The sequence below is a fragment of the Diadema setosum genome, chromosome 19 (assembly GCF_964275005.1).
Source record: "Diadema setosum chromosome 19, eeDiaSeto1, whole genome shotgun sequence".
In the NCBI taxonomy this organism is placed as follows: domain Eukaryota; kingdom Metazoa; phylum Echinodermata; class Echinoidea; order Diadematoida; family Diadematidae; genus Diadema; species Diadema setosum.
In genome coordinates this window covers 26,926,416-26,950,565 of record NC_092703.1, presented here as the reverse complement: position 1 = coordinate 26,950,565, position 24,150 = coordinate 26,926,416, and the positions used below count along the sequence as shown (strand labels likewise).

Here is a 24,150-nt window from a genome sequence, read left to right as displayed (position 1 = left end):
GTCCTATGACATATATTTGATTGGCAGTATTGTATAAGCTGCGCACAAGCAAATTATACTAGTGCGCATGTAGATGCGACGCATTTATTGAAAATTATTTTGGAGTAGCTGTGTGATGTCACAATGGCTACTAGTATTTTGCCTTACCTAATGTCGGCTTGCTAAAGTAAAATGCTTACACTTTTGTACCTAAGATACTGGAAGATTGCTGTGTAGCAGCAGTCCAGCTTCCAGGTCTATCCTCATCTATCATCAGCCCACTTATTGGTGGGTGGTTTCTTGTCCAATTCAAAAAAAAAAAGGCAAGGCATGTAGTATGCCACATCTCTGGCCTACTTTTGTGTTATGGTTGTTTTTTCTGGTTTAAGCTTGTTATTCCGAAGGTTTGTTATTCCAAAGGCTCTTTATTCCTAAGATTCGTTATTCCGAAGGTTCATTGTTCCAAATTTCATTTTCGGATTAACCGATCTTCAGAGTAACGAACCTTCAGAATGACGCCACAAATTTTCAGATTAACGAACCCTTTTTCATTTTCGGATTAACGTACCTCTAGGTATAGGGAATTTGCATGTTTCGGATTAACGACCCTTCGGAGCAACGAACCTTTCAGAATAGCGAACCTTCTGAATAACGAACAGCACCCGTTTTTTCCAGATTTCAGATAAATTGCTCTTCTTCCAAGGCAAAATTTTATGCATCAGCATTCATCTTGCTAAAAAAATGATGTTAGGCAAGACAATGACAAATCATTCTCCATTGATGGCTGTACAAATGACAGACACATTTTGCTCTTTTACAGAATGTCACTTTTGTCACTTGTTTCATTTTGCCAAGTAGGGAAGAGCTGTTTATTACCTCCGCCAAGGGAGGAGATTATGTTTTCGTTACCGTTGGTTTGTTAGTCAGTTAGTTTGTCTGTGTGCAAAATAACTCAAAAAGTAGTTAACGGATTGGGATGAAACTTGCAGGAAAGGTTGAGAATGACACAAGTAACAAACGATTAAAACTCGGAAGTTCATTGACCCTACCTGCCAAAATATAAAAAATCCTTCACAAATTCCCCCAAAATTCTCGGATCACTACCAAAAGTTAATCGTTCGGTACTTGTGTCATTCTCAACCTTTCCTGCAAGTTTCATCCCAATCCGTTAACTACTTTTTGAGTTATTTTGCACACGGGCAAACTAATTAACAAACAAACAAACAAACAAACAAACCAACGGTAACGAAAACATAACCTCCCCCTTGGCGGAGGTAATAAATGAATAGGTGACCCTAGACTCAAACTATTTTCATTAGTACTTAATATGTTTACCCCTGGGCAATGTCAATGGTTCTAGTTCGCATACTCAACTTGCCAAAACTTGTATACAACATGTACATTTAAAAATCATGCATAAATCACAAGTCATGCACGCATGCACGGCTAATTGCACATTTTGGACGTATGTTCGTACCACTTCATTAGGATCAGGTGGCTTCTTTTCACCCCTTTTTTGCCTTGTGAGCATTTTCTACCAGGGGAAAAAAAAGAAAAAACATGATAAATGTGAAGGGTAAAAAGACAACAAAATAGTGAAGGAATCATAACAGCTTTAGACTAGAAATGTTGCTATGGCGACTGGTATGCCTCCGCCATGATGCATGGTTCTCCCAATAAGTGTATCATGTCTTGACAATGTTCTATTACGACGAGTTTCACATGTACGTGTAACTGGCAAAACATTAAAATGACCTATTTGTCACAAATGTGATTTTTTCACTTTCCTTGAAGTAGGTTTTATTGCATCAATGGTACAAGATGATTTGATGATTGTTACTTGACCTTTAGCCCTTCGTAATATGCATGGACTAATTTTCCAAAGAATGGAGAAAAAGTGTAACTTCAGCATCAAGCAGTAAAATTTTAGCATTTTCACTAGGCCTTTGACACTTGAACTTTGACCCCATGACCCTTAAATTACCCAGGGAATCACCAACAGGCAGTAAATGCATAGATATGTTTGAAGTTTCATGATGATAGCTTAAGCCACTTCCAAGATCTGGAGGATGAAGTGAAATGCAGCCTTTTCACTTGACCTTTAACCTTTTGACCTTTGCCCTTTTAGCCAAAACCTTTCCCAGACATTTTCTATTTGGCAATACATGTATACACTGAGTTTCAAGAATACACTCCAGGAATTGCATAGATGTGCAAAGTAGTGAATCTTAAGGAGTTGACCTTTGACCTTTGACCCTTGACCTTTGATCCTGTGACCCAAAAATGCCCAAGAGAATGACTGTCAGGCAGTACATGCACATGTTCTAAGTTCCATGAGGATACCTTGGACCATTTCTGAGATAGTGTATGGAGAAAAAGTAGAAATTCTAGCACTTTCACATGAACTTTGACCTTTGACCCTTAAACTCATATCCCAAAACTGTTTTTAAAGAGTTTTTCTTGGCTAATAAATGTATACATTAACTTTCAAGAAAATACCTTCAGGCATAGCAATAGGGGAAATAGTGAGATTTTGAGCATTTGACCTTGACCTTTGACCTTGAGCATGTGCACCCAAAAGTTCACAGGCACAACTTCGTCCACTCATAATGCAAAAACATGTGTACCATGTCTCATGAGGATACCTTAAACAGTTTTGTAGTTACGCTGTCCACAAAATTCATTATGGACGGACAGACAGGACAGAAAACCCGAAAACATAATGCCTCTGGCGACACTTCATGGTGGAGGCATAAAAATCGCAAGCAGGGAAAGGTTGGGGGCTTTGTGCATACAGATTTATTTTTGTATTATGAAGTACTAACTTAGTGGTAGAAGACGACTAGAGTCTAATTAAAGAAAAAACAATTAGGGGTTTGTATCATGCCTCGCCACTACCTGTGCACACGAAAGTTGCCATTAGCAGTAGACTAGAAAGAGACCTTAATTCCGGACAGGCCCTAAGCCTGGACAAAATAGAATTACGATAAGAAATTTGGCTCATCAAAACAAACCATGCATCAGGATAATATTATATTTAAACAAACAATCCATTAAACAGAAGATATTTTATAAAATGCAGTTCAAAATCTAAGGAAATATATCATAATCAGAATTTGTACCATACTACTAGCAGTTACATATATATGCAACTCCCATAGACAATGAACGCACGCATGTGACGGTTGAATAAAAATGAAGATCAATTGTTTGAAATCATCTTAATGTTTTCGGAAATGCTTAATCTTATGATAGCTCCTGAGGTATCAAAGAGGAGCATTTTCTAGATAAATTCAAATTTTCTGAAATTATGTGTTCTAGTTTGTTAAAGTTTTGTCATGAAAACTGAAGTTTCTTACGTGTCCCGAAAAAAGGGCCCCACCCTCCATCCTACATAGACATGGGACTAGGTCTAGGACTTGGTCTGCAAGCGTAACGATGTGCAATTAAACTTTAAGTAACGCCGTCATTTGAACTCTTTCAACTATCAAAAATAGATGCTGGTTTCTTGATTACATTTAAACTACTAAACGAGAATCACATTAACACGTACCTTTCATTTCTCAGTCGGATCAGATTCTGGCTAATTGTCCCGATTGGCCAGCTCCAATTCAAGCTCATGCTCACATGTATGCATGCATGCGTAACATAACTGCAGCGCGATATGCAGCACCCATGCATGCACCAGTGCCGCAACTCTGGCCACCGTTTGCTGCAAATAGCATCCACACACGTGTTTGCTATTTGACTGCATAATAGGGAGACAGATTTACTATAAAGTACGCACACTCTGGAGCAGCGGAGACACGTTGACAGTTTTTTCCGCGGCATATGTATATTTTTCTGCGCATACGTGAACTATGTGGGCAGAAGTACTACAAAAAATAGAGTGGTATTTTTCTCATTTTGGATATTAATTTGATAAATAAATTTGATGGATAAATGCACATTGTTCAACTGTAAGCAACATAATTTATCTAAGGTAGGAATATTTGAAAAATACACTGCTTGGATAGCGAGTAATATGCAATAAACATGATGTCTCCAAGACACACTTATTAAATATAACCATGGTACATGTATAAAGTATAGATCCATGAATTTCACATGAGCCTTATTTCAAGTTGATGTATCCCTGTTTTGAATGGATGGTACCAACATACAGCTGCAAAGACATCATGAATATTCATAAGTATTTAATAGTGGTCTATTAACTGCATAAAACAGTATTTCCAGGGAGGTGCTAGAGAAGGAGAGGCAACTAAAGCTCTCCTTTGAAGTCATACGAGGCACCGCCAAGAAGTTATGCGTTCAACTACAGGTGTTACCCATGTGCTTTGACAAAAGAGAGCATCAATAATCGGGACTAGCGCTCTCACATCTAGAAATATTTGTTCCTACTGCAATTCGCTCTCTCTTTCAATATGATGGCAACAATGAATTTCGGTACCTTGAATTGGAGCAGCGAATCAAAATGCAGTGTAAAACTCACAATTTTAACAGCAAATAGTTTAAAAACATGCTGGAACACGCTTTAACAGAGTACTTTATTTGAAAGATCAAAATATCCCTTGTTAAAAGATAGAAAATTAACATGCGGAAATGTGCGCATTATAGAAAAAATTAGGTTTTTTATTTTCATTTCTTTCGATTTGCGAATTACGAAGAAACTAGAAATACATGTTGTAATAATAATATTGAATTCTTTCCTAAACTATTCTAAATCAATTCGAGTATTTCATTTAAAATTTTGCTGTGAAATAAAGCTTATAATTCGAAGAAAGGAGAAATGCGTTCTTCGTCTCCGAACTTCGTCTTGTAACTAGAGCGGTGCCGAGCATGACTTCAAAGCGTAATGGAATGCTAGACATCTCATTGTAACGCCTTGTACCCAAACATGTGTTTGCATGAATTACGAAGAGTTGCCACTCCATCTCTGTAACACCTCCCTGGTATTTCAGAGGGGATGAAATTTAAAGGAGACATGAAAAATGTTGACCCTTACATAGGTGTTGCCTTAAAAGGGCATTGTACTGGTTTTTTATTTTTTTATATGTTGTTCTTTTAATTCTAAAAGACCCAGCGGTGCAAACAGAATCAAAATTTCATAACGATTAAGTCCGTAATTTAATGTTAAAAATGGAACTTTTTAGGTGAGAATTATGCTAATGAGCTGACGAGCCCGGATGTTATGATGTCACAGGTGCTCTCACTATTACTGATTACAAGCGCTCGCATACGCGTGCGTTAATTCGTATCGAGTAGCAGACGACGCTTAGGTCTAATTTAGCTAGCAGGCGGCGCTTGTGTACTGTTCTATCCATGTAGATATCTCAAATTTCACTAAACCAAATCGCACCAAAATTACAGGATATACTTCATAGCATATTTCAAAGTATTCTCTTATATTTGAACGAAATCAGTAATCGAGAAGTATCAATATTGACGTCGACTTTCAAGTCGTCACTCAAAAAAAACTCACTCTTCGCGAGAGATCTTGGCGAACGCAAGATGCACAATCTAGAACTGAAGTTAGCCGACTAGTACTGTGCGAACGGGGAATTTACGCGAGAACTAAACTCAAAAGTGTAATGATTTTTGCGACTTGTGTGATATAGGAACTACATTTTTCATTCAACTTACCACAAATAATTTGTAAATTTATTTATTGCCCCTGATTACTTGAAAGATTTGTCTCATGATATTAAATGGCTAACTTCAGTCTGTGCGTGCGCAGCAGGTAGACACTCTAGGTAGGGCCTGGTCGCAATCACTCATGTTATAGTTGTAGAGCAGATTATTTTTAGCGACGCCGACAGGAAAGTCGACATCTACACTTACGCTTCCCGACATGTGATTTGTTTCCAATTAACGTGAGCTGTTGGATATGAATCATAAAGTATTTCCTGTGAGTTTGGTGCCATTTGGCAAGGTGAATTTTGAGATATCTACATGGATACGGAAGTACGCTAGCACTATACCTACACCAGCGCTGGGATCGCGAAGCGGCGACACTGTGTTAGAATCTACGTGGTCAGGCCACTCTTCCGAGATATGGGTCCTAGTACTGTAGGCCTACTGAAACAAACTGTTAGATCTAACATTAGTCCTTGGTGTAAATAACACCACTATGAGATTTATCTCGACTACAAAACATCGGAAATCCATAAAGCAGATACCTTACCTGAAAAATTCAGCACAGGAACAACAGTGCCTGCAGGACAAGGGTCCAGATCTAGATCTGGAGTCTGGACTTTCGTCTGGACTTTCTTCAAGTTCTGGCAGCAGGGGTATGTAACGTTACGCTGTGCCTTATTAGCGCTGTGCACATAGGGCCTACAGCTGCAATGTCGATGGTGAGTGGGTGTAGGGCCTACTCATCAAAACTTGGACTGCCACGTAGAACCTACTCCTTGACTGCTCAGTAGTCCTAGTCCTAGTTCTAGTATTTCAGAGTCTATGTGTACTGGGTACCGTTTTCATCTTAAATACTAAGCGTAAATCGTGCGTGCCGTTGAAGATAGACTACATTTGGATTTAGATTCACTCAGCCCTCATCTACGTTAGATAGTTTGAACTGACGAACCATCGCTCGATCATGATAATCAATGCGTAACGTTACTTACACACAGTCTTCTATGGGCAGCATGTTCGGATAACGATGCCAATTTCATTTTGCATATCTGGAATTTCCCCACAAGGTTTATCTAAATAAAAAGCTGTTGAAGGGATTGCTTTTATAGATTAATAGATATTGTTTAACATGTTTATTATAGCTCCATATTGCAATTATACTAAATAACAGCTTTTGCAGTACTTCATGTGAGATTTCACCAGTAAATTGGCATTACGTAGTTCGTTTTGCTAATGTCGGAGTTGTGCACCAAGAGCACCTGTGACATAGGCCAAATTGTGTGGATCACGGCTTGCTCGTTTTCATTTTTTTCAAAAAATCATTACAGGCTTATCCTGGGTCTTACAATCCTCTCTTTCCAGTAGTAGGCATCAAAAAATGTAGATTAGAAATATCAGACAATTAGAAAATGTCAGTACAGTTTTCTTTTAAAGCACATGTATGTCTACAAACCCCTGAATGTCTCCCATTTACAGAATTCAGTTACACACATATCAATAAAATTGTGGTATCATGTACACCAGAAAACCTGCTAAAAATTTTCCTTTCATTTTATGATCCCAATCTTTAGAATTACTGGTATGTAGAAGAATGGCTCTTCCTAAAAATATAGAGAACTCGAGATTGACTACAATGACTTATTTCATATTTTGAGTCCTCACACAAAATCGGTGCATGCTGCTTTTTGTTGGTTTTGTGATGCACGCCAACATTTTGATGACCAAAATGGCTCTTAACCTGCGCAATACTTCTGCATCCAGAGAAGGCCTCATCACAAGGCTTCTTAGCTTTTTTTATTCAAGTCTTGTGCAACTTTTGAGACCAAATTTGCAACATCAACGTCATTATACCGTTACAAAGTGACACCCATTTTTGTAACTGTACTGTATGTCACGCCCAAATGGGCACAAATTTTGTAATTTTGTGTACATTTCCTGTGGAAAACAGTGCTCAGTCATCAAATTCCTAAAAACGTGTGTAGTTGTACTATTTATCACATATTGACTTAAAATGACTTGTTGCTGATTACGGTAGAAAATTGGGAGTGACAACTTCCAATGAAAAAAAAAGACATAAAAGTAAAAAGAAAAAAGAAACTAGAAATGTCGCTACAGCGACTGGTTATACCCCCGCCAAACAACATTTCATAAGCTTTGGTCAAAACAACATTTCATCAGCTTCGGTCAAAAAACTGAGGAAGTAGTTAAATCCGCAAGATCTTTCCTTGATCTTCTGCCATTAATATGCCGTTACCATGGCAACGTACTTTCGGGTACTGTCGAAAAATGCGTCTTGCACATCTACAACCAAAGGCACACATCTGCACCAAGTTTCATGGAAATTGGGCAAAAACTGAGGAAGTAGTTTGCAACACAAAATTTTCCATCATTTTGGCTCATAATATGTGAGCTGTTACCATGGCAATATACTTTTTGTCACTGTCAAGATATGTGTCATGCTGACCTATATCCTAAGACAAACATTCAATATGAATTCCATGAGAATTGGAAGAACACTGATGAAGCAGTTTTGCCATGAAGCATTTTGCCCTATATTTTACCAATAACATGCCGTTACCATGGCAACGCACTTTTTGCCACTGCGGAAATATGTGTCTTGCACATTAACATATTCAGATGAACATCTGTACCTAATTTCATAAAAATTGATCAAAAACTGTGGGAGGAGTTCGCGACGCAAGATTTGTACCCATTTTTGCCCATAATATGCCGTTACCATGGCAACATACTTTTGGGTACTGTCAAAAAATATGTCTTGCACATCTACAACCCAAGGCACACATCTGTGCCAAGTTTTATGGGAATCGGTTGAAAACTGAGGAAGTAGTTCGCAATGCAAGATTTGCAACGGACCGACCGCCCAACCGCCCGACCGACCGCCCGACCGACCGCCCGACCCTCCGCTGATTCCTATATACCCCCTTCAAACTTCATTTGGCGGGGGTATAAAAAAAGAAAAAGATAATTCCTAAAACAATGATATCCATCAGAATTGAAATGACTTTTGGGAGTGTTAATGATGTAATGTACAATATTGTTGAATATCTTAAAATGGATACTGTAAAAGTGGATATTTTCGCGCGACTAATTTTTCGCGCTAGGCCGGGTCAGAAGAGTTTCGCGTGTTTTTAATTCCGCGGAATCAAGACATCACGCACAGGAACGTATGGCAAGCAAAAATATTCGCGTGTTTTTATTTTCGCGCTAGTTTCTGGTTGCGCGAAATGCGCGAAAATTTCAACACCGCGAAAATTTCCACTTTTACAGTCCACAAATCAATCATTGTATATTACAATGTGAGTGTCAGGCGTGCCAAATTTGACATGATCGTGCCTCTGATGGCCGAGATCTCATGGGAAGGGGGAATCCACCCCTCCCCCCCCCCCCCCCTTCGGTTTTAAAATAGCCCGAAAAAGCCCGGCCTGAGAAAAATTAAGTTATGCTGTCCACAAACTTAATTAGGGACAGATGGAGGGACGGAAAACCCGAAAACATTATGCCTCCGGTGACACTGCATGGCAGAGGCATAAAAATCACCAAGCATATCTGAAGGAGGCTTTACCCCTGAACTCCCCCCCCCCCCCCCCCGAAAAAAAAAAAAAAAAAAAAAAAAAGGAGGAGTACAGTGCACTCCCGTTATAACGAACACGGTTATAACGAAATTCCGGTTACAACGAAATAAAATTTAGGGCCGCAACTTTATCAACTCTATGTATTTTTATTGTTTATTCATTCGGTTATAACGAAAATTCGTTATAACGAAAGAAAACTGCCGGTTCCAAGGACTTCGTTATAACAGGAGTCCACTGTAGTGACATCCCAAATTTGGACTCCTCTTAACAATAATTCTTGCCTAGTTTTATTACAATCTAGACATGAATATTCAATAAATGGTAAAATAATATGTATAGTTTACTACAAGAAGGCCCCTATCCCACACTAGTAGCCCCTCCAGGGGACAAATGGCATGACTCTGAAGCCCCCATGAACAGGTCTAAATTTGTTATCCAAACTATCATCTTCACTGTATGCATTCATAAAAGCAAAAAAATGTCAACAATATCTCATTACCTGTCTTGTCAAACCAGACAACACCTGCTCGGACTGCTGCTGCTTCTGATGGTGGTCTGGAGGGGGTTGTGGCTGGAACTGCGTAAAAGGGGCATCTCCAATGTAGGCCTCGTGTTGTGGACCTTCTTCGTGGGATGGGGCTTGTTGTGCCTGTTGGGCTATGCCGAGTATTGGTCCTGATGGTAACAACAGGGAAAATACACTTAGAGAAGATAGTCTGATGATTGTAAAACATTGATTTTTTTTTTCCACGAAGATAAGAGTAAAAATTGCATAAGAGCTCAAATCAATAATATAAGAATCTGTCCAGTCATTACCGGTAATTTATTCTCAGTGGTGAAAATCCAAGGTGAGCTACCACAATTCAGTATAACCCATATGATTTGAATAGCTATCTAGCATGCCACATACTTTTCAATGCAATTTATATATGGAGGGATCAAAATGTATAATGCATGGTTATATACTGTATGATCATGCATATTAAAACACAAAACAAAACACAATGGGAGCATTTCATATCATCTTGCCTCCTTTCACAACTTTCCTGTATGTACATGTAAGTTACAGAAATTCTGTAATCATAGGCATGGTGAAGTTTCAGAATGCATGATGCTGGTATTCATATGCTTTTTAGATCAAATCCAGTGAGCTTTAATACTCTCAGTGATGGGGTACATGGAAAATGGAGACATTGGGAAATCATAGTTGGATTGAAAAGATGTCATCATCTCAGTGGATAGGACTGCATGTAACTGCATAACAAGAACTCCCACATACATGCGTAACACTTCTTGAACAGTACAGTCACTTGATGATGTTTGTCCTTCGCAGGTGAAGATGGGGTCCCACAATTTCTCATATATCACAAGATTCTATGAGTGCAAAGATGGTTGCTCAGTCTGATCCTCCCTCTAAAATGTCTGGTGCAGTGTAGACATAATGCCGGGTAAAGCCAGAATGTGAAAAGTAGTGCTCATTCTGCTTTTTAGTCGCTGGGGTTTCTGTTCCCGCTCCTCCACATGCCTCACTTCATAGCCTGATACACCAGAGCTGACCACTGATCGCGAGGCAGATCAGTCTTGTGCCATTTTGCTTCCCTTGTTTCAGGGTTGATGCTGCAGCATTTCATGGAAGCTTTAACCCAAACCAGGCCAGGCTTTTTGGGGTGTTCTGCGGCCGGGGGAGGGTTGATTCAAACCCCCCCCCCCCCCAGGATCTCGGCCGTTGATCACGCAATCACCCTGAAAATTGGCACATACATTACCTGTCGTGTAATCTACCAAACTATAAAAGAAAAAAATTTAATTTTTCATTTTTTTATTTTATATTAATTAATATGCTCTAATTCAGAAAATAAAGCTGATGGCATCCTAATTTTTCATGACATTATTCCTTGTAGCATTCCTAACAATGTACTTTGAAAAAAAAAATCTGGTATCAAAACTAATTTCTGATGTATTTTATTGTTTTAGGAATTTCTTATGTATTTCTTTGTTTTTGACCTTTTGTTTTATCATTTGTTTTTCTGCAAAATTTAAGACAACCTATTTCAAGCATAATCATGCTGAAAATATTTGATTTCAGCCTATGCAAGTGAAAATATTCATATCTTTTTGAATAAGGTTAGAAAACTCCATTAAAATCACGTTTTTTGAGCAATTTTCGGTCTGACAGGCATATATAAAAGGTCGTGCAGCGTCGTAACAGTATGCGTGATTTTCGCAAAAATGGTGTCAAAAGATGTGCGAGACTTGAAAGTAAAAAGTCAATGAACAGCGCGGTCAAAAAAAATCGCACGGCAGAATTGTTGCAAAAAAACTTTAGGGTTAGGTGTGTCCTTGTAGCGCTTCCTCTTAACCTCCATCAGTGCACTTGCCTTCCATTAGTTCACTGTAGAGCAGTCTCTTTGGAAAACACTTGTCGGGCATTCAGAGTAATTGCCTTGCCCATCTAAGCTGCGAGTACAACAAATTTGTACTTGAGCATCACATAACACGCTCTACCAGGCTCTTCTGTCTTGGACTTTGTATGGCATTTGACATGCAGAAAGTTTCAGAGGCATCTGAGGTGGAAGGAGTTCAGATGTCTAGCAGGCTGGCTGTACATCATCAAAGTTTTGCAGGATGTCTGTGGGGTACAAATGTACACCTACAGTTAGGTCCGAAGACTAATTCCTCTTCTCTCCCACACCCTGTCTTGTGACTGCTTCCTGCCAAGGTAAACAAATTTGTCTGTCACTTTTAACTTTTGCCATTGACCATGATGGTTGGCTCTGTGTAGGGAATTGCAGGAGCTCGCTGATGCATCACTTACAATTATGTAAGTCTCCTTTGTGCTCGTCGTCAGACCGAAGTCATCACAGGCATTGGGGCATTAGTGGTGCTTTCCTACATGTCAGACTGAGTACCGTAGCATTCAGGGCACAGTGTCAGCAAAGAGAAAGTAACCTGCAATATCTCACTGGTCTTTGGATTTTGCCTTCAGTCTCCGTACTGTAGGTTGAATAGTTGTCCATCAGCTCTAAATCTGCAGTTGACTCTGATGTTAACCTCATGAAAAGCTTTTCTTTAAAGCGCCAAGTCACTGTTTTTCTTTTCCGTTTTTTTTTTTCCTTTCGCAAAATGTGTTTCGAGTTTCAAGATTAAGAGTTTTATGAGTATAATTGGTGTTGTATTATATATTCGTATTACAGATCCATAGATAGGGCCTCATCCTAGTCAAGCTCTGCTTATGACAGTCTCCTGTATTGATTTCTTTGTTCATGGATACAGTATGCCTTAATGTTATTTTGATTCATATGTCACTACAGAATGATGTTGTTATGCAAATGATATTTCTTGTATTGATTTGTATGTTAAACTCTCTCTCTCTCTTGCATACTCTGTATCACTCTGTCTTCATTTGTAATTGTATTTGGAGAAAGAAAATGCAGAAATAAGCCAAACCAAAACCAAACCAAAAAGCAAAAAAGTCGTTTGTGACAGGGAAGGGCACTGAGTGTTCTCCGTCATCCTGATCCTGCACGTTAACTTGCATGCAGTCATGCAGCTGCCTGACAAGTGAAATGAACTTTGCATGGCAGCCAAATTTAGCCATGATCTTCCAGAACCCTACTTGGTAGATGGTGTCAAGAGCCTTTATTAGTCAGGTCTACAAAGGTGCCATAGACATTCTGCTCCTGACACTTCTCTAGGAGTTGACATGCTGCAAAAACTATGTCCACTGCACTGTGACCCTTTCTCAACCAGCATTAACTTTCAGGTGGTACAGTACATTGTAAGCCTTCATCCAAATGGTCAATTGGGCAGTTCAGCAAGTCTCTGGCCCAGATATTCCTGGCAACAGAAACTAGGGGATGCCACAGATGTCGCAGACCTGTTGTTTCCTTTGTGCTTGAAAAAGTGGATGATAAAAGCATCCTTCAGTTCCTGTAGAGTTTTCTCTTCATTCTAAGTTGACTGTAATAGCTCACAGAGCTTTCTAGTTAGAGTTAGGCCACCCAAGGCATACATTTATGCAGGGATGGAGTCAGCATAAAGTGCTTTTCCACAGGACAGACGCTTCACTGCTATTTCCACTTCAGTTTCAGTAGGGATGTAAGCAAGAGAATGATTGGTTGGAATCTGGGGCAGCCTAGCAATTGCTTCCTCACTGATGGCAGATGGATGATTTCTGATGTGTTCTGCCCAGCGTTCAAGAACCTTTTCCTTGTCCAGATCAGTATATTTCCTTCTGTACTGAGGAAGGGAGACAATCCTGATGAGGTTGGTCCATAGACAATCTGGAGTGCTTTGTAGTACTAAGTTTTTCATGTCGTTGTGAGCAGCATAAGATGGATGTCATAGGATGGATCTCAGTAGCTTTATCACATAGCCATGCATCCTTTCCACCCATTCGGCATAGCTTTAGCTGTATGCTTCTTCTGATGTTGCAGAAAGTGGCTTTCTCCGTCGCTGACAGGTTGTTGAGGTGTGCTCAATGAAGGTGATGTTTCTCTTCCAGCAGAGACTGAAGGCATTCATCGATGTCATCAAGCCAGTCCTAGCGCTGTTGTAACAGGACCCACCAGTTATGAGGCAGCGGCAGAAACAATGATACAAAAGAGAGTCCAGTCAGACTCAATATCCAGTGAGTCAACAGTCTGTTGTTGCAGATTGCTGACAATCTCTTTAATCTGTGGCTGTTTGACATGATCACTCTGCAGCAAAGAGACATCTAGAGAATTCAATGCCTTCATTCCCTGTGGGCGTCTGGGTAGTTGAATCCTGGTATAAATCGAGCTTTGAGATCATTTAGCGGTGATCTGTCCAGTACTCTGCACTGCACATGACTTTGGTGACTCAAATGTCTTGCCTGTCCCTTTGTCCGACAATGATATAATCCAAATATGCCAGTGTTTGGAGCAAGGATGCATCCATGACGTCTTCTTATTGTTGTATAGATGAAAGACGGTGTTGGTAATGAGTAGCTAGTGTGCAGCGCAGGTTTCCAGTAGATATATGCTTCTGCCCAGTCCATTTTTCCACGGGACTACTTTCCAGTGATGAATAGTCAGTGCCACCAGTAGTGTTGAAGTCACCAAGGATAACAAATCTATCTGTTCTGGGCATGATAGAAAAGGTCACTTGCATATCCTCACAGAACCTTTCCTTGACATCATCAGGGCTGGTCAGGGTGGGTGCATAGGCTCTGATAGTGGCATACCACTTTCTGGGCAGTGGTAGTCAAACAGCCATCAGGAATGGTTGATACCCTCGACGGCAGTAGAGTAGTGATTTGGGCAAGGCACTTTTGTTGTCAGTCCTTTGAATAAGAGTGCACAACGGAAGCATGCTCCTACACACAATCAGGCAATGGTTGATACCCTCAGGGGCAGTAGAGTAGTGATTTGGGCAAGGCACTTTTATTGTCAGTCCTTTGAATAAGAGTGTACAATGGAAGCATGCTCCTATACACAATTATGCAAGGGAAATTACAGCTAAATATGTTCGAGGGAAGTATGCTCTCACCCACAGTTATGTGTGGAGAATGATAGCCACGTATGTATACTGGACGCATGTTTTTACACACACAGTTATGTGAGGAGACTGATAGCAAAGTACTGGAAGCATGTCTTTACACACAGTTGTGTGAGGAGATACATAGCCAAGTGCATGTATGTACAATGGATGCATGCTCTTACACACACAGCACCATTTATCCGTTGAAACATTCAAAGGTGCCCAGCTCTCCCACAAAGTGTCACACATCATCCACAAAGTTGCTGGAAAAGATAAGTCTTCAGTTCAGACTTGAAGGTATTGAGGCTGTTGCAATTCCGAAGATGGACTGGTAGAGAGTTCCACAGATGTGGTGCAACAGAAGAGAAGGCTCTATCCCCATACATTTTTAGGCAGGTATTGGGAACACGAAGAGTCAGGCCGGTACAACGTAGTCCTGGTCGTCGCTGTCGTACACTGATAAGTGCAGACAAGTAGCCAGAAGACAAGTTATGGAGAGCCTTATAAGTAAGCAGTAAGATCTTATACTGCACTCTGCGTTGCACAGGCAGCCAATGAAGCTCACGAAGTATTGGAGAGATATGGTCAAACTTCTTGGTGCCGGTAAGAAGGCGTGCAGCAGCATTCTGTACAGCCTGGAGGCGTTTGATTGATATTGATGGCAGGCCAGCAAGGAGACAGTTGCAGAAATCCAATCTAGATATCACAGCATGAATGATACTTTCTGCAGCACCTCGTGTAAGACAGTGTCTGATCTCAGCAATCTGGCGGAGTTGGTAGTATGCTGACTGACAAACATACAATATGTGTTTCTCCATACTCATTGTTCTGTCAAAGACTACACCAAGGTTTCTAGCCTTGTTGTTGGGAGATATAGCTTCTTCACCGACTAGAACTGGAGCACCAGTGATACTGCTCCTCATGTGTGGAGATAAGAGCAACAGATACTCTGTTTTCTTGTCATTGAGCTTCAAGAAGTTGCTGGTCATCCAACAGCAAATCTCCTCAATGGCAGCCCCAACAGCAGCAGTTGTACGTTCTTCAGTGCCTCCAACTTTTGGATCAAAAGTGAGGTAGAGCTGGGTGTCGTCGGCATAGAAATGTGCACCAAGGCCATGTTTCTCTACGATAGAACCAAGAGGGGTAATGTAGAGTGTGAAGAGCAACGGACCGAGGATTGAGCCCTGTGGAACTCCATAACAAAGGGTGGTCTCAGGGGACAGCCTTCCATTGATGACTACTGCTTGTTGAGGTAAGATCTGAGCCACTGGAGTGCAGTTGCATCAATGCTAAAATCTTTCCTCAGTCTCTCCAGAAGGAGAGTATGGTCAACAGTATTAAAGGCAGCTGTCATGTCAAGTAGAACAAGGGCAACTGCCTTCCTGTCATCAACTGATGTAAGGATGTCGAGACCTTCAAAAGTGCTGTCTCAATGCTGTGATTCTTCCTGTATACTGACTGAAGGCATTCATAGAGATCATTACCTTGCAGATAAGCTGTCAGGCGACTAGCTACAATTTTCTCCATCACTTTGGCAAGGAATGGTAGGTTCGACACTGGGCGATAGCTGGCAAGGTCATAAAATAGCCAATAGTGTACATGTACATGTATGCTCTGTAATACGTTTGAGGAGATCGATAGTCAATTGCATAATATGTACAACGGAAGCATGCTCTTACACTGTACACTCTTATACACAAAGATATGTGAGGAGATTAATAGCCATGCAAGTACAATGTACAAATAATGTACAGTGGATACATGCTCTTACACACACAGTTATTTGAGGAGATTGATAACCAAGTAAAAATATACATACACGTAAGATGGAAGCATGCTCTTACTCACAAAATTATGTGAGATTGAAGTCCATCTTTGTACAATGGAGCATACTCTTACACACACAATACAGTGGACTCCAATTATAACGAAGTCCTATGGACCAGTAGTTTTCTTTCATTATATATAACCGAACAAATAAACATTCAATAATATAGAGTGGATAATATTGCAGTCTGACTTTTTACTTTGTTGTAACCATTTCGTTCAATCGTGTTCACAAAAATGGGAGTGCACTGTAATGTGAGGACATTGCTGGCCAAGGATGATGAATGGAAGCCATGCTCCTACACATACAGTGTTCACGTTATATGTCAGGAGAAAACAAAACAAAACAAAACAAAAATTATCAGCCTCAAGGCTGTTTTTCAGTGAGTTTGTATAATCAGGGAGGTGCTAGAGAAGGAGAGGCAACTACTGCTCTCCTTTGAAGTCATGTGCGGCACTGCCGAGAAGTTATGCGTTCAACTACAGGTGTTACCCATGTGCTTTGACAAAAGAGGGCATCAATAATCTGGACTAGTGCTCTCACATCTAGAAATATTTGCTCCTACTGCAATTCGCTCTCTCTTTCAATGTGATGGCAACAATGAATTTGTGTACCTTGAATTGGAGCAGCGAATCAAAATGCAGTGTAAAACTCACAATTTTAACAGCAAATAGTTTAAAACCACGATGGAACACGCTTTAACGGAGTACTTTATTTGTAAGATCAAAATATCCCTTATTAAAAGATAGAAAATTAACATGCAGAAATGTGCGCATTATAGAACAATATTAGGTTTTTAAGAGGGCCTAATTTTCATTTCATTTCAATTTGCGAATAACGGAGAAACTAGAAATACATGTTAATAATATTGAATTCTTTCCTAAACTATTCTGAATCAATTCGAGTATTTCATTTAAAATTTTGCGGTGAAATAAAGCTTGTCATTCAACGAAAGGTGAAATGTTTTCTTCGTCTCCGAACTTCGTCTTGCAACTAGAGCGGTGCCGAGCATGACTTCAAAGCGTAGTGGAATGCTAGACATCCCATTGTAACGCCTTGAACCCAAACATGTGTTTGCATGAATTACGAAGATTTGCCACTCCATCTCTGTAACACCTCCCTGGTATAATCAGTTTACAGTGCATTAAACAACACAATATGATATAGAACAAAAGCTCACATTCACAACAAGAGAAGAACATATTGAAAAAAAGCAGACATGGACTCAAGTATTATTTAAAAAAAAAAAGTTGTATCGAGGGGTTACAATATACATGTGACCATGCATCTCAAATCTGACAAAAGTGACAACTTTAGGTTATTTTCAAAGTACAGAGGTAAGCATGAATGAAGGCATTCTAGGTCAACTTCAGGTCTGTTACGTAGTTTCATTCTACATTCATAGTACTAAAATTCTTTCTAATAAAACTTGGAAGCTTTCACCTACTCATAAGGGGCATCTCTTTGCTCTCTCTGTTACCAACTTACCAACACAGTTGTTGAAGTTGTTGGAGAGGTTGATTGCTTCTTGTGTCTGCACGTCTCCTGGAGACAGAGGTTCAACCTTGACAGTTACCTCAGTGGGATACTCTACCTGTCCAAATGGAGGCTCCACTTTGAGAATCACTTCAGTGGGATACTCTACTGGTTCAGATGGAGGTTCCACTTTGAGAGTTACCTCGGTGGGATACTCTACCAGTCCAGTGGATATGGCCTCAACGTCAGCCTGGTGACTATGAAGTTGCTCTCTTTGTGTGACAATAAACGTTCTGTCATCAGACACTGAGCTTGTGGTAGGAGAATGATGTACATTGGATACATTCCTATCATCACCATCGCCTGGTGGGGTGGGGCTCTTTTGGGTGTGTCTATGTCTTGTCATCAGGTGCTGTCTGAAATCTTCACTGCGTGCAAACGCTTCCCCACAATCTTCACACAGAGGTAGCTTGTAAGTCCTGACAAAGACTTCTCTTTCCATCTCGAGTCTTGGAATGGAGGAAGGTGAACACAGGCGGGTATCACATTCTTCTGCAACTGGGTGTTGAAAGACAAACATTGTATGAAATGAGAAGTTACTGGCAATATTCACAAAGATGTACATCATTAAATCTATTCATTCTATTGGAATTACATGTATTTCTGGGAAGCGGATAAAATGACCTGTCCTCATAATTAAATGCTTTAACTAGATAAGTAATGCAACTTTAAAAAGAAAAAAACATACAAGTACGATTGCGATGCCCATGATTGTAATTCATTGTAAGACTTTTACTGAATATGTGACCTGCTACAACGAAAGGATCCGATTTTCTTAAAATGATGTGATATTATTCCCTCTTTCTTCCATTTTCATTTCATATAAAACATGACTCATAAAAGTACTCAGTTGCCGAGATATTGATGATTTTATGAGACCATGTCGAGTGGTAACGGAAAATGAGCGTTCCGAGAAAACCACCTTCAAAGTGTTCTTTCTGACGCAATTGTGATCAAGGGGAGGTAAGACAGTTTTCATCTCTTGACAATAGAAGGTCTGTTCATACGTTATGTAGCAACCCTAGCGATGTTCATTCAAGCTTAGCACTAGCGGTCTATGCTCGACCAATCAGTAAAGAGGATGCCACGCATTGACCAATAAAATCATTCCCTTGTTGCCAGGGGCGGATTTTATCTGCAGCATTAAATTCAGATTTTCGGACACGTTTCTGTTCCATTGAGGGCGGAAAATAATGGCCCAGAAAAATGTTAATTTCTTGCCTTTCCTCTGAGCATTTAGCTTTGAGACTTCGGCAGATGACAGACGAAACATTAGGCCACAACATTATGCCAAAAACAGAAATTTGATGGTTTCCACCAATTTTTATGATCTGACTTCAAACTCAGTTTTTCCGCCTCAGCTGTCAGCTACTTTTGGATCCTTTGTCACATTATCATAACAGCACAGCAAAGCAAATCAAAGTGTGACAGAAACTGCTTCAGCTTGGTAGGAAAAAAAAAAATTACCTGGTTCATTGATGTCTTCCATAAAGTCCTTCCACTGTGATGCATGTTCTGCTTCATTTTTGTCATCATCTTCTTCTACCTCCATCTTAATCCACGAGACAGCCATGTTGATTTATTGTATGATGGCGAAGAAGCTGCAGCTGAAAGGAAGCAATAAACTATCAAGTACATCCCTATCAAAGACTTAATTATTACGTCCTTATAGGTCCCACGATGCAGGCGGGCAGTAGGGTTGATCTGACCTCTCTTATCCGGACATGCTAGGACCGGTGCTCATCTGGATAAGGGATTTGGCTGGGTATGGGAGACTCACTGTATGCTACATGCAGCTGCCTACCCAATGGAAATGGTAGCCACACATGTCCACTGTACATGTACATGTAACCTATTGCACGTCGCGTACACTGAAACTCTTTTTTTTTTGCTATCAGTGCAAATTATAAACAGATTTTTTTTTTTCACACCAAAATGAAATCAATGTGTTGCCAAATTTACCTAATAATATGAGGAATGTATCAAGCAGGTCTTGGAAAGAAAGAGAATGAGTGGACAAAAATAAATTTCAAACTTTGATCATCAAGGCTCGGTAAAGTCGTTAGATTGATGCTTAAACACAGTACCGTACGGAACGATACTTGGCACATAACAATTGAGTAAAACTTGTGTGTGATTGTAAGTGTGTGCACAAATTGTGCGATTGAGTAAAACTTGTGTGTGATTGTAAGTGTGTGTACAAATTGTGCGTGATACTGTCATTCATCGCCCAGACAATGAACGTGAACCAATGCCAGTCTCGTCATATCGATGGCTGTGCATGTGACCTACACGTAAAGTAGCAATGAGAATAAGAGCAGCACATACTGTACCCTGTATCAATTTTGTGTGAACGTGTCACATCTTCGTCAGCTGGTCTGTGTTCACAGTTCTCTGTTTGCTCAATGAATGATTGCCTGTACTGTGTTCTGTCCATGTCCTTGTCGTGATTTGGGGGGTAGTGAATATCTGAATGCACATCATTTAGATGAAAATTTGATTTGAATGTACATGTTAATTATGGTTACGAATAATATGTAAATCAAGTGAGTTTGTGTAGGAATTTTGTTTGAGTTTGAAATCCCCCTTTTCCCCATATTTATCAGATTGAGAGAAAAAAAAAAATTCTTGCCGAGACTGCTAGCATGATATCATAAACTAGAAATGTCAATATGGCGACTGGTATGCCTCCGCCATAATGCATGGTTCTCTTAATACATTGTAGACCCTATGGCAAAGTCTTGACAATGTGTGATGACAGTTTCACGTAATTAACAAAATATTAAATTTAAAATGACAGGTTTGTCACCAAAGTGTTGCCTGTTCATTTTCCTTGAACTAGGTTAAACTGGATAAATGGCTACTGTACAACAACAGTTGTATAATTGTCTAAGAGTGCAGGTATTTGGGGATTTGAGGATTTTTACTTGACTTTTGACCCTCTTATAAGTTTAAGGAAGAAGTGAAATAGTAATACATGCATATGTGCGCTATAAAGTTTCAAGAATAATCATGCCTGTACCCTGCAGATAAGAGGGAAATAGTGAAATTTTGAGTTGACGCTGACCTTTGATCCATGACCCCTAGATTCTCTAGATAATCACTGCCAGTCAGTATGCATAAGTTCCACAAAGATACCTTAAACCATTTGTGAGATATGGAGGAAAAAGTCAAATTTTAACATTTTTACTTGACCTTTGACCTCACGACCCGAGATTCTCCTGTAGTTAATGTACAACTGTATAGACTAAGTTTCAAGAAAATATCTTCATGCATTGCATAGATATGGGGGAAAGAGTTAAATTTTGAGCATTTGACCTTGACCTTTGACCTTGAGCATGTGCGCTAAAAAGTTGATGGGCACAACTTCGCCCACTCATACATATACATGCCAAGTTTCATTAGGATTTTTTTGGATATGCTGTCGACATAACTGTTTACATCTACGGAAGGACGGACAGACAACCCGAAATATAATGCCTCCGGCGACACTTTATCACGGACTCGGAGGCATAAAAAAAAAAAGATCTGGACAAAAAGAGGCTGGATAGTATTAATATATTCATGGACTGGCCTTGAGGGGGATACGACATTTATTGAATTGTATTGCCCGTGTCGAAGACGAGGGCAATACAATTCTAGCGAGGGCAATTAAAGGTCCTGTTTACCTTTGGGAGTAGTGATTTCAAAAATGTTCAAGTTATCACATTTCATGCATATGTGTAGGTCTGTTGTACCACAAAACATCCTACCATATAAATTTGTGCAATAAAGCCTTAACTACCGGTACTGTATAACGAAAAATCAGTATTTTTCTCAATAAAATGTAACTGTAGACAGTTTAGTCTGGAAACATTTTTATAATAATAATAATAATAGTGGCTACTTGTATAGCGCACAGGTCCAACACACAACTATTGTTCACATTTTGTATATTATATTTAACAGTATTTAGCATTGATTTTACTGATTCAAATTTTTACAGTAGTTGTTTCTATCCCTAACTCACATTTTTGAATTATTTTGAAGTGCTATTAAATGCTGGGTTGTTGTTGTTGTTGTTGTTGCTGTTGTTGTTTTTCATCTGCAAATGGTAACTTATGCCTTTAATGTCATAGACGTAGTCTATCCCTCGAAAGTAGACAGTCCATAATTTGTGACCGTGCACTACAAAACGAACAAAAAGTCTCACACAGTGATTTTGTGTGAGGACTGAAAATAGGGGAAATCGGTCAACCTAACCAATCTTAAGTTTTTCATATTTTCTGAAAGAGCAAGTCTTTTTCTATGTGATATTAAAGTTTGGGATCATAAAACAAACAGGAACTTGTGTTTTCAGCAGTTTTTCTCGAACACTTTTTGGGGGAATAGTGTGATTAGTTGTTTCTCATCTTAGAACCCTCTTCCCATTTCTCAAAAACCCTGTCCATACACTTCACTTTCAACTCCAATAACTTTAGAGAGAATGGTGCTACTGCATTGAAAGTTGGTATTAAACATGTACAGAATGTGCTAATGAAGTATGCTCAATTTCAGCTTAATCTGATAATCCCTTCATTGTTATTGCTCTGGTGGTTAAAATCCTGTTTTTTGTTCAATTCATCCCACAGCTAGCACAGCTTGGTAAAGATTAAGCGCTTGAATACACCCTGTACTGGTACTTCAGAGCCCGTTTTCTCAGTTCACACTTTCCAGAGTGTGTCCTTTCTCTCCAATATTTAGATAGGTTAGGAGAGTCCATTTGAATTGAGTTATACCTCATTTTAAAGCTTAGAGTCTGCTCTTTCAGAATCTACTCTTAACTAAAAATTCATGTCTGCCGACTTTTTGTTTGTTTTGTGATGCAGGGTCACATTTATCATTACCCATTTAGGCATCTTGAGCAGTAACCCCGGCCAGCCAGGGGCGCTCCTTTTATAGCGTTGTTGGGGCTGGTTGCAGTTACTTGAGCAGTAACCCCGGCGCGGGGCGGGCGCTGTATTATTACTATTAAACTCGGTACGGGTTGGGGTCGCTGGTGCGGTTAATATTGGTTGGGGTCGCTGTATTTGTAAACTTTAAAAAAAAAAAAAAAAAATAGTGAGGCCATTGCATTGTATATATGGCATGGGGGACATATTAAAATTTACTACTACTGTACTACTCGACAGAAAGATCCATCTCATCTGTCCAGAGGATCGGAGGAGTCATATCATATTTTTTTTTTGACGTTATCGCTCTCCTCCGGATCCGTGAAGCCAGACGCAGTCTCCGCAGAACATTTCCCCGACGACCAAATTGCAGACTTCACCAGATGCGTGAGAAAAATAGGTGCCATGCGTGAGATCGTGAGACAGACCCTAAATGCTTGAGTCTCACGCAGAATGCGTGAGACTTGGTAGCTCTGCTAGTACCGTAAATTTACTGGATGGTGCGCAAAACCAAAAACTGACGTTCGTTCAATACGCTCAAAATGCGTGCACGGGACTAAGTAAAGTAGTTTATCACATGATGCAAATACCTCCAACAAGTTGAATGAGAACAGTGACTGGATTTAACTTAGGAATTGAAACAGTAAGATTATTTTTTTCTACTGCCATTTTACTTACATTTCACAGAAGATGTTGTTCCCTTTCTGTCACAAGTGCTTGGTGTGAGTGAAAGTACGAAACAAAGATCCTACGCACTACATAGGATGTACGGACGGTACCGTCCAACCAGGCCGACCAGCGCGATTCGCTAGCATTAGGCGCTAGGCGCTTCCGTACCGTGGACGTAACAAACCGAGGCGAGTTTCGAGGGGCGGCGTGGCGTGTGTGTGCGTGTGTGTATGTGTGTGTGTGTGTGTGGGGGGGGGGGGGGGGGGGTCTCGCCTTCACCGTGCCGCACACCTTCGCCGCGACCCGGCGTCTGACGTCTGATCCATCCATCTTTTCACGGGGATTCTTGCAAACCTGAGAACAACGCAAAGTTGGGGGGGGGGGGGTAGGGGAGGGGTAGTTTTGAGGGCTTCTGAGGGGGGGGGGGGTATGATGCCATTTGTAAACTCTCTAGGCCCCTATTCTATCACACTGAGGAAGAGAAAAACTAGCAAGAATT

The 24,150-nt window shown here is 40.1% G+C and overlaps 1 protein-coding gene across 1 annotated transcript in view; it reads right to left on the bottom strand.

The window, feature by feature from the left end:
- LOC140242389 (uncharacterized) overlaps window positions 1–23,764 on the bottom strand; it is a 200,169-nt gene extending 176,405 nt beyond the window's left edge. The window contains exons 1-4 of the mRNA XM_072322125.1: window positions 23,661–23,764; window positions 19,540–19,679; window positions 18,025–18,570; window positions 9,706–9,881 (exon numbers count right to left, since the gene is read on the bottom strand). Coding sequence (XP_072178226.1) covers window positions 9,706–9,881; window positions 18,025–18,570; window positions 19,540–19,645 — 828 coding nt within the window. The 5' untranslated portion in view covers window positions 19,646–19,679; window positions 23,661–23,764. The remainder of the gene's footprint in view (window positions 1–9,705; window positions 9,882–18,024; window positions 18,571–19,539; window positions 19,680–23,660) is intronic.
- Window positions 23,765–24,150: the final 386 nt, after the last annotated feature.